General features: G+C 41.4%; 2 protein-coding genes across 3 annotated transcripts; one reads left to right on the top strand and one right to left on the bottom strand.

Annotated features, from left to right (window-relative positions):
* Positions 1-1141: 1141 nt before the first annotated feature.
* On the bottom strand, positions 1142-9775 carry hspa4l (heat shock protein 4 like). Of its 2 annotated transcripts, none has more exons than XM_076748643.1 (19): positions 9292-9775; positions 8177-8234; positions 7913-8053; positions 7579-7701; positions 7392-7491; positions 7051-7184; positions 6720-6964; positions 6542-6618; positions 6300-6451; positions 6061-6167; positions 5738-5871; positions 5230-5426; positions 4765-4839; positions 4223-4366; positions 3420-3545; positions 3185-3292; positions 2895-3014; positions 2151-2312; positions 1142-2053 (listed from the first exon to the last, which is right to left on the bottom strand). In XM_076748643.1, exons 1-19 carry the CDS (start codon positions 9396-9398, stop codon positions 1865-1867), a joined length of 2499 nt encoding a protein of 832 aa, XP_076604758.1. In that variant the 5' UTR covers positions 9399-9775; the 3' UTR covers positions 1142-1864. The 2 variants fall into 2 exon arrangements, with proteins under 2 accessions (XP_076604758.1, XP_076604760.1); XM_076748645.1 differs by having other exon boundaries at positions 4223-4363; positions 9292-9712.
* Positions 9776-11659: 1884 nt separating this feature from the next.
* On the top strand, positions 11660-14731 carry chmp3 (charged multivesicular body protein 3). The gene is made up of 6 exons (XM_076749512.1): positions 11660-11809; positions 12346-12406; positions 12841-13020; positions 13182-13303; positions 13440-13554; positions 13703-14731. Exons 1-6 carry the CDS (start codon positions 11765-11767, stop codon positions 13840-13842), a joined length of 663 nt encoding a protein of 220 aa, XP_076605627.1. The 5' UTR covers positions 11660-11764; the 3' UTR covers positions 13843-14731.
* Positions 14732-15000: the final 269 nt, after the last annotated feature.

Here is a 15000-nt window from a genome sequence, read left to right as displayed (position 1 = left end):
CACGCCCCCTTTAAGTACTCCATAAAGAGTCGCTGAACCCCTAAAACTTTATTAAATTACCCATGAAAGTGTGCTTAAAGGCAGAGTTTTATGCCTGAAAGCTTGTGTATTTCATATTTTGTCTATGTAACGCTTACATTTGTATTATATATGTATATATGTATATATGTATTCACACATGTGCTTAGACATTAGTATGAACGTACTATAGGTCCTGCATTTTTCCTATGTAGACCCAGTGTTCAAAGTAAATAAGTAAATAATACATTATAAAACAATTATTTAAAATGATTAAAATCACATGGTGAAATAATCCTGTATGTTTCAAATGAACTGTTATTTCATCTTGTGCCACAACTCGTTTTTTCCATCGTTGATTAATGTGATGTTCATTTTCTTGATTAATCAACTAATCATCTGGTCTGTTAAAATGTACAAAAATAATCTAAAGTTCTCATCACAGTTTCCCAGAATCCAGTGTGATGTCTTCAAATTGCTTTTGTCCAATCAAGAGATATTCACCTTACAATGATATCTTAAAAAATCAGCAAATCGCTGATGAATTTTCTATCAGTCACTGAATATTTCTTCCAAATATTTCCAAAATCACATGACTGGCTCTACCATGTTTGTCTTGATTTACAGACTCGGTGATAAAAAGTGGCATTGTGACATAAATGTCATCAGAAAAAATGACTTTGTTAAATGAAAACTGGCTTTGGGAAAAAGGACAGTTTGAAATAAAACTACTTGAATTGAATATAAAGGACAATCATTACTTTCAGCAGAATGAAAGAACTTTTTGTCCGTTAATATTCACAATGATTATTTCTTAGTCTAATTTATTTGTTTTCTTTGTAACATTTCAGGGCCCCATGCACATTATGCCTGAAAGCTTCATTTTACCATCTGAGGGTCAGAAAATCCCACGCAGGTGTGTTTCTCTGCAACTGCAGATCTTCAGTTATTCTCTGCTGGTAAGTGTCATTCTTAAACCCACAATTAGAGTTTTGTCCCTCTCATTTTGCATTTTTTGCAACGGAATTTAAAAGTGAGCATACAGTATAACCTTCCACTCTTCCTACAGTGTCCTGATCTCATCCCAGGACTCCACTCAGACACAAGGACAGTATAGACTAAAGAACTTTTGTCTTACAGACAAATGCATTTATTTTTGCCATCTTAAAATCCCACTTAAGTATGGAAAAATGCAAGAAAACAAAAAAGGAAATAGGCAACCAATCACTTACTAAAGAGATCTGGTGTATGAAGCATTGCCATTGTACTAGGAATATGTTCTTTATGTACATATTATATGTTGGCTGCTTTTTTCTTTACTAAAATAGTATTTACAGTGTCTAGACATGGACATCATTTCAAACTCATTAAATACAAATATATATAATTTGTATTATTGCATACAAACTAACAGCTCTGCGGTAGCAATTGCTTGGACAGCACTATCTATTATTCTTATGAGTGAGAGGATTCACTGCTGATACTGGACACTGATGAGACAGATGGAATGCAAACACAAAGGCTACCGTCCTGTATGGTACAGAGGAAACAGTTTTACGTCACTTTAATCTACTGCATCATTCTTTCTTTTATTATTTCAAACCTTTGAGAGAGTAAAGCACATCACTGTCACACAGAAGGATGAAAGGCTGAAAACAAAAACCTCAAAAGGTCAAGTCCAATGGGAGGGAAGAGCACCAAAAAAAAAAAAAAAAAGAAAACAGATCCACAAAAGTGGCTAGTGACAATGGAGAAATGGTCCCAGGTATTCACGTTTCTACTGTTTAAATGGTCAGTTGTGGTAAACGCGGTGATGGTTGCAGAGTGAGCTTCTCAGACGCTGATCTCAGTCCACCTCCATCTCTTTCGTGCCAGGCTTTGTCTGCTGGCTTCCCTTTGCATCCCCCTTCCCTTCGGCTCCTTGCTTGGCTGTCGGGCCATTATGAGCTCCACTGTTTTGGTCATTCGCTTCAGGGGCCTCCTCCACTGTGGGCTTTGGCCTGTTGATCACCGGATTACATGCATTCTCAAGCTCCTGGTGAGTTAAGAAGCGTAAAGTGTGTTGGCAAAAGTAAATCGTCAGATCTCGTCACTGCTAACAAGGATTATATCTTGAATAGTCATTCACATACCTGTATTTTGGCAATGATGTCTGCTACTTTAACGATGGGATCTTGAGTAATACCGAGTTTGCTCTGTGCGTTCATCTTGCTGTTCATCCAGCCCATGCTTTCACTCACACACTTCTCCACAGCGCTCATTTCTTCTGCACTCAAATGCATGTACCGCTCATCCTAGGACACAGTTTGTGACAAGAAAATTACTAAAATTGCACCTACAAATCCAAAAGAATTGCAGTGGGTGTCACCAAAACTCAAGAAAACGCATTACTGGTGTGGTGAGTCATTCTGGAGAAAGAGTATTGATATCGCCATTCATGCGATTACATGTTGGCATGAGTCAGATTTAGTCCTCTCTCCCCCGTCTCCCCTCCCCTTCCTCTTGTCCTGTGTATAAGCACCAATGCCACCTGTTGCTGATTGACTGGAATGGTGTTGCGTAGCACCGTCTGAGCCACTTTGTTTCTCATGTACGGAGGCAGGACTGTGCACAAAAAACAGATCTTATCTCAGAGCACACACAGAATGGACAGCTAGCAGACTGTAAGGAGATATAATATCAACAATCTTTGTCCAGAATGACTCCACCTACCTTAAACGTGAGACAAAAATGTGAGAGAGTATGTTTAAATCAGGAAGACAGCTTCTCAGACTCATAGTGTAAAACACTGTACAAACCTTCTGCCTTTCTCATTTTCAAACATTTGTATTAAAGAAGATGTAAAGGCTTTGCTTCCCGAGACTAAAAGGATTTACCTTCTGTTTAAAGCAATCCACAAACTTCATGTAGAGTTGCAGTTTCTTTCCAAGCTCCTCAAAAGCTCTCGGCCTGTCCTCGTGCTCTCTGTGGCGGTCCTGAATGGGTTGACCCAACCTCTGGAAAATAACAGAGCTTATGTTAATGTTGACAGTTAGACTCACTTTAAAATCTTAGAAAAAAACTTTTAAAATGCCTCACGCTTCAGGCTGATAGAGCCCTTTTCTAGTACCTTGTAAAATCCTATCTGAAATAGCTGAAATTTTTCTTGGAATAAATCAAAACAAACCTTAAGTGCATCTAGCTTCTCCTCATAGACTTGTTTGGGTTGGTCCTCTCCGTCCTCATACAGCCAGTTCTCTGTGTCCTCCAGCATCAGTGTCAGCCGGTTACTGTCCTGTTATTAATGGCCAAACATAAAACAGCAAATACAATAGTAGATCATTTACTTGGCACATCTTCTCAATTATAGTCATCTTTACAATGCCAGCCTGACAATTACTAGCAAAGAAAGCAGCGCTCACGTCCTCAGTGATGTACTTTTCATAGATCCCACAAAGTTTGTCCCGCAGATCGTACACGTACTCCTCAACAGCGTTTTTAGCGTCATTCAGCTCTTTCACCAGCTTGTCCTGGATTACCATCTGACGCTGTGAGGAAAAAGCACAGAAAGCCAAACAATGACAGCAGCGCCGTACAATATAATGTTAACTAAGTAGACAAAGTAAAGCATCAGAAATGAGCTCAGAAATGAATCAAAACATCTGACTCAAGATAAAACTGACTGACTGATTGATTGATTGATACCAGTGCACCTTACAGTATATAGTTAAATGATATGTAAAAGACTTCAAATATTGCGTCTCATTGTTACTAGTAATTATGTGTTAAAATGGATGTGTGTCGTAGTGTTGGCTGGACGTTTTGAAAGTAGCCTTTGTGGCTAGTGGTGCAAAAAAATCCTTTAAAGCTCTCAGCTAAATGTACGCATAAGGCCTAATCACATAGACATAAACTGTCACGTCTCGCTAAAATCAAGACGTTATTCCTGAGATTTAAACAAGGGGCAACATGCAGAACAAATCATCCTCCTACAGTGGTGCTGGCACAGATTAGGCCAGTCAGTAAGCGTTAAACAAACACTGCGGCTGCACAATAACAAGCGCAAGTCACCATGGGAAACGATCACAGATCATAACATGACAAGTCCTGCTCCCATCAAGCACATAACAGGTTTTAAATCCCCCTCCATCCATTCATGTGCGGGTAATCGGCATTTCAATCGGACCATGACTCAGCTTTTCCAAAGGCCAGCAGGAGCACTCACCTCGTACTCCACAAAGTCGTTAAGGACATCACTGTCAAGCTGTCGAATGTTTCTGGCCATGATGGGCAGATCAATACTCTTCACCTTGACTTTGGGCTTGCTTCCCCCTGCTGCTGGGTCCTGCTTTTCCCCAGCCACCGCCTCCTGGATGTGGAGACCAGAAAACATGATTCAGTCTTTTGGCTTATAATTGTAATTCTACATTTTTAACAGATGGGGCGCTTCATCAAACTAATACTGATATTCCAGCCTGATTAATATGGTATCATATTATACCTGTAGAGATGCCTCAATGTGCACCATTTACACAAATTCAGTATTTTATAATCTCCATTTTTGTGGCTCCTTTTCTATGTTTTTATGGAGTATGTTAATACCTTTGTCAAATCTGCCACAGAAGAACCGTCTTCGATAGTCTAAATATGTTTGCACCAGCATGATTGGTGTCTGTATCAAGCAGCGGATACAAGCAGGAAAACACAGGATAGTGGTATTTGCTTCAAAAAAGCACCACGACATCCCTAATTTCAACTCCAACTGACCTTACTGCTGGAACTGTTGTCTTCGTTCTGCTGGTCCGCTTGGCTGTGGCCTTCCTGGTCCACCTGCATTTTGGTCTGAGACACAACACACACTCAGCTGTTTTATCAAAGTCAGATTAGATGTAAATAACATAATATTTCATAGTTGAGTTTTGATTAACAAGGCAATGCAGACTGTTACTGTACATTAGAAAACTGTAATTAAGACCCATAAAACCTTAGAATACAGCACAGTCTGCATATGCAATCTCTGGAACCTCGTATTTCTAAACCAGGTTTAGCACAAGATTTTAGATACGGTATTCATGAGACCATCAGAGGAGCGGGATCTTCATATTCCAACTACAGATAGTTGGAATAAACTTTCTTTCAGTAATCATGATTCATCATCTGGAGATCACTGGAATCCTTCCACCAAATTTCATTGAACTCCATTCTACAGCTGTTGGGGAAAAATCCTCTGACCTGGTCCTCGGCCCTGCCTTCGTTCTGCACCACTGGCTCCGAGTCAATTTGCATGTCCTCCCCCTCTCCTTTCTGCTTGTCTATCAGAGAGGCACTGGACACACTGAAGATGCCGTGGACGTTAACTCGCACTTTGACCTTCACTTTAGAGCTGTCTCCATCCGGCTGAGGAACCACATTCTGGACAGAAAAGCATCCTGGTGACAGATGGAGACAAAATGAGTGGTTTGTTAAAGAGCTTCAATTACAGGCCCTCAACATATTCCCTTAACAGACAGGTAGAAGACTGGGCCTTATTCCTAATTGCCTTCCAGGAGGTAGGTCCCCATAGGGACCACGAATGGACCGCCAAAACAACTACTGACGGCATATGCATCAATGACCTCTCTTGCCATAGACCAGATATCTGCATAATTTTACATCCTAAAATCTGTGGATTGGTCTCTCGAGTGGTAAAGATTAAAGTCAGGCATGCCTGACTTTCACAGGGCAGAATGAGCAGAATTACCTATCCTGTGGTCTGGGTAGGGGAGCTCTTGAGGGTTGCTGTAGGAGGCCTCAAGGTCAAAGGGTTCCTTCTTGTGAAAGGTGATCACTTTGGAAAACGGAGCAGCGTGGTTCTTGCTGAACACCTCACACTCTCTGTGACAGAAGCACAGTAATAGAAACAGCTAAGTCAGGCTGTTACAACACAGTCAGCAAATACGGTCATCCTCAAGCCAGCTGGCCTAGCTTGATTTACCACATAAATGACTACAGAGAAATATAGTGTCTGGTTTTACATAGTGTTTCTTCCTTATGTGCCTAATTAAGATGTCAAAATGTCCTTACCCCAATCCATCATCTGTTGGAGATTTCCAGCGAAGAGTAATGGGAAAGGGAACCACGTCAGTGATGGAGAACTCACGCACCTTAAATGCTGGAGAGAGGATTGCACACTACACCCGAACAATCACAACACACACAGCACACAGGCACACTGCATTATAGTTTGTGAACCACATCATATTTGTTAATAGCGGATCAAAACGAGAAGACATTATCTGCCAGCATTCAGAGGGGAGTCGCACCTGAAGAGCACAGCCTCTCGCGACAGCTTCGTCTGCGTTGAGCGTGGTGCTGACGTCTTTGCCGAAAAACTTGCTGATTCTCTCTTTGATAGCTGGGCTTCTTGTGGCCCCTCCGACTATCTCCACGGCGTAGATGTCATCTCGGCTAAGCTCTGCCACAGAACACACACAATGGACTGAGTGGACTCTTCCTTCATATGGTATTCAAACAATATCAAATCAGCCTAGTGTCAGGGACATACTTGACTGTTCAAGGACTGCTTTCAGTGGCATCTCTACTCTCATCAGATACTGAGCACACATGTCTTCAAAATGGCCCCTGTGGATTACAAATAAAGAAGAAAAATCTATATTATATAGAACATTTATAATGCTAGATTTTCACTTTAAAGATGCATGATTAAGAAGTAAAGCCGGTACCTGTTCATCCTGCTGGAAACATCGATGTCATTCATGAAGCACTCTATGTTCAGAGGCAGATCGGAGGAGTTGGCACTCATCAGCTTCTTCAGTTTCTCGCACTCCTGATGCAGCCGCAGCAGAGCCCTTGGGTTGTCCCTCACATTAAGCTTGTACTTGCTCTTAAACTCCTCGCAGAAGTACTCTACCAACACTTCGTCAAAATTGCGCCCACCGAGGTACGGGTCGAACGCGGTGGCAAGGACCTGGTGGACCAGATTTGACGATGAGCTTGGGGTTTAAGGGTACAAGTGTAGGAGAGGATGGTGGTGGCAAAAGGTGAGGAGCTAACCTTGAGTTTGCCTTTGTTGAAGGCGGCGATGGAGACCTGGAATGATGAATGTCCCATGTCCACAAACACCACATTTCTTGGCCTCTCCTCTGGAGTAGGGAGGTCCTGCTTGTAGATCCCATAAGCCAAAGCCACTGTTCATAAGAAACACATTGACTGTCACATTTGGCTGAGTTATAAAGTACAATATTTTTGCAAATGTCTTGTATATTTTAGATGCAATATGTTGCTAAATCTAATTGTTTTTTAGTAAAAGAGCCCAGGGACTGTCATATTATACTATAATGTGACTTCTGCAAAGGTCGGTGCCATTGAAACAACAAAGCTGAGTGAACACTGACCTGCAGTCGTATCATTAATTAGCCGTAAACAGTTCAGCCCTGCGATTTGAGTTGCATCAAACACAGATCGTCTTTCAGCGTCTGTGAAAAAACTTGGGACCTGTGAAAGAGAGCGCAAATCAATATGTTACATTGAACCACTTGCTCAACCACGCTGATGGTCCTCTGTCCTGTTTGTCTCACTCACAGAGATGACACAGTCCACCACCGGCTTCTTCAGGGCACTCTCTGATGTCTCCTTCAGCTTGTTGAGCAGCATCCCTGCGATCTGCTCAACTGTGAACACTTTGTCCTCATCCAAATAACGCACCTGTAAGCAAGGTACAGTGAGGACCCTCCATGGCTAATAAAAAACTAGAGAGTAGGGCGTGTTAAGCATGAAGCCAATACATTGTTTAGGAGCTGGAAAAAAACATCTGAGGTGTGCAGTGACAGCAGAGAATAGTCAGGCTCAGAGAGAATGGGGTGAAAAACAGAAAGCAATGAAGAAGAACATGCTGGAAGTTTGGACAGTGCTTCACCTTAATTCCAGTGTTTCCATTGGCCAGTTTATGTAAGCTGTAAGGCAGTTTGGGTTTTTCCGCTTGGACAAATGGGTCATCAAATGCTCTGCCGTGGAACTTTTTGAAGCCATGGACTGTATTTTTGAAGTTTGATATAATCTAAAATAAGAAGATACAATCATTAGAATCAAAAAGACAACAATCACAAATAAAGCCAACAGTTCAGTGCGTAATGATGCTTTTAGTAGAAGAAATTAGACAAACTGCCATGGATGATCTTACTTGACTTTTGGCTGCATTTCCGATCATGCGGTTTTTGGAGGCCAAAGACACACAAGCCCTTTGATGGAAGACAAACACATCAGCAAATTAGGCAGGCTACAATAGAAATAATCCTGTTAAGAGAGAGGCAGACGGAGCAGAACTGTAATTGACTGACTGTTGCAGACAGATTCAAATGTCGAGCGCGGAGAGGCAGATTTCAATTAATGAAATTCCACAAGGGAGTCTGTGGAAGAGCCACAAACTGGGGCAGTGAGACAGAACAGTTCACCTTCAAAAGTAAGCTCACCCTGCCTGTCCAGAAAACATCACCTCCCCTCACTTAAATCGTCTTTTCGCAGACACACAGCACACCATTGTGTTCACTGACAAAGACGAACACTCCCAGTCACACAAGGTTTAGGGACCCATTTCGCATTGGCTGGTTGTGACAAGTCACTCCCTGGTTTCACCTTGCCATAAAAATATCCCCATTCACTTAAAGGTGCAATGCTCACTCTCCTTCCCAGCTGCACACCCCTGTTTGCAGGATGCTGCAGCAGATGCACTCCAGTCAGCCTGCTAGAAGTCCCTCCAGAATCAGGCAACGTCTTTGCATTGTAAGATTAATTCATTCATTATGTCCTCGAGGAATAAAACAATTATTATGAAACTGTTCTTTCATTCCCCGTCATGTCTGGGCTGGTTCTTGTTGACGCTAAGGATGTCGCTTTTTGGCAGGCCATAACAGACGCACTACAGCCATGTCATGTCCAAACCTATTTATTCCCTCTAGAGCACACAGTATGCTCGCATATTAACATGCTACACAGCCTAAAAAACAATGCTGTCTTCTTTAAGGAACTTTGAGGCGCACTGCGCAGCTCCGTGGTGGTCATCAGCAGACATGTCAACTGTCTGCAAGAAGACACGGTCATATCAGGCACATGCGACATTATGACCTACGTCCACCTGCGCTGTCGGTGAATAAAGCAGTAGTTGCGGGCCTCATCACAGCTACCACCACCCCTGCTGTGTCTACGCCGTCACCGCTCAGCCAGTCGCAAACATTGCGTAACAAACTCCCAGCCAGACCGCATATCAGGGTGATGATGCCTGTCAGCATTTATACTTACGGTGTGCATCTGTCACTGTACTCATTGACAATGGTTTCAATGCCGCCGCTCCTGGCCACAGCGATGTAACAAGTTTGGAAACCCACATCAATGCCTACCACTGACATAGTGAGCGCTCTGAGATCCGCCTCTTGTAAGTTATCCTCCGCAACGACCGCACTTGAAACCTACGAGAAAAAAAATATAGCCTATATATACAATGGCTGTCTCTTCCAAAATGAAACGTAATTAAGCGCGTCCTCTGCTCGGGAAATATACGAGACAGCTCGCCGAGGGGGCACTAACTGAATTACTAGCTGTTATGTAAGTCAAGCTGTTTATAGCAAACTCATTCAGAGTAATCCCACGGAGCTATGATGTCCAGAGCGGATTCTCCCACTCCAAGGCAGCCCTCACATCACCCAGGCTCCGACCGACGGATGCTCTAAAGCCCGCCCCCGACGTCTGTGATAGGCCGCGTCACACCCTTTGTCTTGACGTGATTGGTGCGGCAACCAATCGATAACAGAAAAATCTAGAACTCCCTGGAAGGGGGACTGTAGATACGTCAGAAGCAGTAAGGCCAGGAGTGGCAGTACAGACGTGTTGGCCTGAATTTATCCTGTCAGGTTTAGGGTCTCGGTCCAGAACTCACGTGCTGCAGGATTGGTGCGTGCACGTTACTGTAATATCCATGAAATTGACGTTTCAGATATGTAGTTAACATGTGGAGCTTGTGAGGGGCTGCACACAGCTTGAAAGCAAGAGCGTCCTGAAAGGCTTTGGAGAGGGTAATAAAATACCTTTGCTGTGACTCAGGTGTGGTCTCGACATACGTACCAACGAACTGCGCCTCCAAACATTAATATGTAATGACAAATATATGAATATTATTACATATGGACAGAAAACGTGGGAAAAAAAACATGTTAATGTAACTACATCACTGTATATCTCTTGGTCCTCTGTGTGTTTTCTTTAAATGCAATTTATTTAATCACTTTCCTTGTTTGGTTTGTTTTAACATGACCTATGACCAGATGTCCAAATTCACAAATGTACATGTGACAGTGCCTTTTTATTCACAATTTACACTTGCAGTACAACTATAGCCTTACTTATAGCCTTGATCAATATGACATGGGTTTTGGGCTTAAAACATTGTCATAGTTCTGCTACAATGAATCATACAATGTGTTGTGGTCTGAACACAAGGTGAGTTGATTGTTCCTCTTTTGTTAGTGGTGTCCAAATTTCCACAGGGGTGGGGATCAAGATGCCAGGCTGGTTAAAGGGAAACTGAAGGAAGGACATGTGTCCTCAGTGCATAAATGTTTGCTTGGTTTATTTACAATACTTCACTATTGACAGATTTAAGCAGTGGCGGAGGAAGAATTCAGATTTTGTACTTCAGAGTCCTACACAGCAATGGTACCTTCCATGTGGATGTGTTCAGGCTGTGTTTGATTCAACATCTTCCTGACTCTTACGATAGCTTCGTTGAACCTGTTAGGGTGGGACCACTTGAGATGTCACAGTAGGAAAAGCACAGAGTAAATAATTCAGTGAACTATGGTTGAAATTCCATTTAGCTGCTTGTTTAAGAGTTCCGAAACACTGAGTGGAGAGTGGGAGACCTCAGTCTGACCACAATTCACTACAGTGTTTATTGTGCCAATATCAGTACTTTGCTTTATAAAGACAACTTACGGTGAGCTTGTCAACAGGTCATGAATAACTGTCGCAGCAATTTCTTTAATTTCATCCACCGTAACTGACTATTGAACCATGTCTGACGCCATCCAGTGGCATGAGTCTTTAATGAGAGAAATCTGGGGGGGAATCTTCTTCAATAACATCACTATAGTAATGAAATGAATGTTAAAAAGTATAATATTCCTTTCTAAACTGAAATAGAAAATGGAGGTAGTAGACAATGGAAGTACTGAGTAAGGCTGCATGAACAGCTAAAATAACTAATAATAAATAAATAAATAAATAAATAAATAAATATCTGTGGGGTCATGCAAAGCCTTTAAGTTCTTGAGTAAATGTGCTTTGTTGTATTCAGCACTTGGCTGTAGACAAAAGACTCTGGAATTTGTAACAGGTCAAACTGAACTGTAGACATTCTTGTTAGATTATTCTCACTTGTCAGAGGGTAATTAGAGATATCTTCAGTTTGAGTTTTGATTTGTAAAAAATGTAGTTAATTAAAGTATTGTGAATATCTTTTATATAACATCCTTTAACATGTTAAGATGACTTATCATAAACACATCATGCTGCTGGTTGTGTGACTGGTTCGATTTCAACTTTCCTTGAACACTTGTCCTTGTTTCCTTGATGAGGACCAGATGGACTGAATGTTCCTTCATGTTCGCTCTGAACCGGAGGGGCCAAAGCGAGAACAGGAAGTGCTAGTTGAACAATCTGAGCTAGCTAGCTAGTATTAGTCAGGTAGGTTAGCTTGTCATTTAACTCAATCATCGCTATGGGGCTGTTCGGCAGAACACCGGAGAAACCACCAAAAGAGCTGGTGAGTAGTGACTGCTGATGACCAGGACTGTCTTTGAGAGTTTTGTCCGTAGTAAGACGAAAAAAAAAGCCGACAGCGCCTGTAGCTAACCTTGCTAACGTTAGCTGTCAGTTAACTCTGCTTAGTTCGTCCAATCTGTTGCTACTACTTGCTAAGTGAACAGTTGACGTCAGTCTAACTAACGCTAGCTAAAATGAGCCAACAGTCCCTGAAATAGTATCCGACGTTAACGGTCGTTATTTGTGACGTGTTAAATGCTATACGTTTATATGACTCGTTAACCAGTTTTATTTTGGTTTCTGTAAAGAAGAGCTAGCATGTTAGCATACAAGCTAACACTGGTCTGCTGTCAGTAGCTCCAATGTAAACAAACTGATTTGTTCGCGTAAGCTGACGATAGGGATTGATACGGTTTAGCTGTTTAAAGTTAAACGTTGCCTGAGTCTAATGTGACGCTATGCTGAAATGGAGATGACAGAAGTTACTGTCACTGTTCAGGCAATGTTAGTGCAGTTTGTAATAATATATCATTTCAGATCACGGAGTGGTCTCAGAAAATCAGGAAGGAGATGAGAGCGATTGACAGACAAATTCGAGGTAAGAACCAGTCAACATTGGACACAACCACTGAAAGTTTGTAAATTTAGTTACTTTTTTAAAAAAAGGCTTATAATTTTTATTGTATTGAAAAGTTTATACATTTGCTTTAATGTTGTCTCACGGTCTCTAATTTCTATCCCATTAGTTTCAACTGGAATATATTGAATCAAAACAGAGAAAGGACCGTTTGCTTTAAAAAAAACATTGATTTTAACCATTGGCTTGTTGACCAGATCAATGTCAAACAAAATAATTTTAGCATAAATGTATAAATGACTCGATACTAGAGGCAGTGACTCAAGAAGATGGTAAATCTGTGTTATGTAATTTTATGACAGTCAATGATCTACCATACCTAGAATTTTATTACTCACTACAGTCAGTTGTATTTGTTTTTGTGTTGTATGTACTGACCTGCCCTTCCATTTCAGATATTCAGAGAGAACAAGAAAAAGTTAAAAGATCCATCAAAGATGCTGCAAAAAAGGGCCAGAAGGATGTGTGTGTGGTTCTAGCAAAGGAGATGATTCAGTCAAAACGAGCTGTCACCAAACTTTACGCTTCCAGGGCTCAAATGAACTCTGTGCTGCTCAGCATGAAGAATCAGCTCGGTGAGTTTGGGAGAACAGCAACTGGGTCATTAGAGAGGGAGAAAATTCATTTAATCTAAAATTCTTTCATGTCTTTGTTGAATAGTTTGCTCTTTTATCAAAGGACTTAATGTTCCGCTCTGCACAGTCAGTGAAGGGAAAGTATTTGTGTTTTTTTTTAGCTGTAGTGCGTGTAGCCGGGGCCCTGCAGAAGAGCACAGAGGTGATGAAAGCCATGCAGAACCTGGTGAAAATCCCAGAGATCCAGGCCACCATGAGGGAGCTATCAAAGGAGATGATGAAGGTCAGCAGCAATGTCCAACATGAATAGATACAATTTAGTTGCAGTCAAGAAACAGAACACTGTGACTGACTCCAAGCACCATCTACTATTATTTCTTTATAAAAAAAAGTCACTCAATCATAAATTCATCTTTTAGGCTGGAATCATTGAGGAAATGCTGGAAGACACATTTGAGAGCATGGAAGATGAAGAGGAGATGGAGGAAGCAGCGGAGGAGGAAGTTGACAAGATCCTCTTTGAGATCACAGCAGGTGAAGAGATTTGTTCAACTAAATCATCACAATACTGTTACAAGCCTGTTTTGGTGCCTAGATTTTGGAAGAATTTAAGCCTGAAGTACCTCATTATTTATTTATGAATACCGAAAACTCTGTTTCATGGTTCTGTGTGCTTCGTTAGGTGCCCTTGGCAAAGCACCGAGCAAAGTCACAGATGCCCTGCCTGAAATGGAGCCCGCTGGAGCGGCTGCAGCTTCAGAGGATGAGTCAGAGGAGGACATTGAAGCGATGCAGTCAAGATTGGCAGCTCTGAGGAGCTAAGGTGAACTGTCACTGCTATGTTAAAGTCAGCTTGCTCACTCCAATAAGGACAATTCTGGTGCAGGTTTTACAGTACTGAGCATCCTTTCCGCTTCATATTAAAATTATTATTCCACATAATCAGTTGGGGTTAACTTTGTGCTATGACAGTTGATGTCTTTAAAAGGTTTTTTTTTTATAGAATATTTGGTGTACTCAGCCAGAAGAAAATGTGTTTTTGCGTTTTGTCTCTTTATTATTGGGGGTAACCCCAGGTAAGTCTTTATTATCCAAAGTCAAACAGAAGGTTTAAGAGAGTGTATATAATGTAAGTATGAAAAGCCTACTGTGCCTACAGTGCTTCGTCATATTCTTCTGTCCTAAGTTATGGACTGGTGGTGGAGGTACTTGGGTATTTATGATCCAAAAAGATTAACGAACTGTTGATTGAAGCCAACCTGCACTTAAATCACATCCTAGATCACTACTTCGCAGCTGTTCTAATCTGTTAGGATACATTTTCTCAGCTCCATCTGTTCTGTTTACTGGTAACCAGCCCACATTATCTGAAACACTAGACGTGATGGGTGGATTCTTCTTTTGATAGTTAATTTTCTGTACAGTCAACATGTATCTATTCTATATGTGGGCATACATGTAAAGTACCCTCATCAGAAAAATGCACGCGTACTGCCCTAACCCATTTCTTTGCATTAACATTCAGCTCGTTAGATGTTTGACTTTGTATCACAACTGAGTTCCTTCTCAGCAGGAACATGCAGAGGAAATGGAAAGGTTGGTTAGTGCAGAACATATGTATTGTGGAAGTATTGTGTGTATAATTTTTCTATGTGAATGGAGAAAAATAAGGAAATAAACTTTTAAGAACAAACGTTGCCAATGAGAAGAATGTATTGGACCTTTTTTCTTGATCACATCAGCTTACTCTATAACAGTAAACACTACTATAAGGCTTGTTTTGATCAGGAACAAGCTTTTTGGGAAATTTGAACCTGTCCGATTGCAACAGCCCACTCAGCAGGTCAGAAACTGTACTGCACAGAAAATCTAGCTCTGGTGACACAAATGCCTGTCTGACAGATAAAACAACTTGCTCAACAGTTCTGAAGCCAAACAGTCAAGAGATACAGGAGAGCACAGCTGTTCATCATTCTGCAG

Source organism: Chaetodon auriga, chromosome 14 (assembly GCF_051107435.1).
Source record: "Chaetodon auriga isolate fChaAug3 chromosome 14, fChaAug3.hap1, whole genome shotgun sequence".
NCBI classification, from domain to species: domain Eukaryota; kingdom Metazoa; phylum Chordata; class Actinopteri; order Chaetodontiformes; family Chaetodontidae; genus Chaetodon; species Chaetodon auriga.
The sequence above is the reverse complement of the archived record's forward strand: the minus strand, read 5'-3'. Positions and strand labels throughout refer to the sequence as shown.

Bases quoted from the DNA above. Each gene is read 5' to 3' on its own strand.
- hspa4l (XM_076748643.1), bottom strand. From the start codon at position 9,398: ATGTCAGTGGTAGGCATTGATGTGGGTTTCCAAACTTGTTACATCGCT. The intron at 6,452-6,541 runs GTATGTCCCTGA...GTTCTGTGGCAG, and splicing joins AGCAGTCCTTGAACAGTCAA to AGCTTAGCCGAGATGACATC. The intron at 2,313-2,894 runs GTAAATCCTTTT...ACTGTGTCCTAG, and splicing joins TGGATTGCTTTAAACAGAAG to GATGAGCGGTACATGCATTT.
- chmp3 (XM_076749512.1), top strand. From the start codon at position 11,765: ATGGGGCTGTTCGGCAGAACACCGGAGAAACCACCAAAAGAGCTG. The intron at 11,810-12,345 runs GTGAGTAGTGAC...ATATCATTTCAG, and splicing joins AGAAACCACCAAAAGAGCTG to ATCACGGAGTGGTCTCAGAA. The intron at 12,407-12,840 runs GTAAGAACCAGT...CTTCCATTTCAG, and splicing joins GATTGACAGACAAATTCGAG to ATATTCAGAGAGAACAAGAA.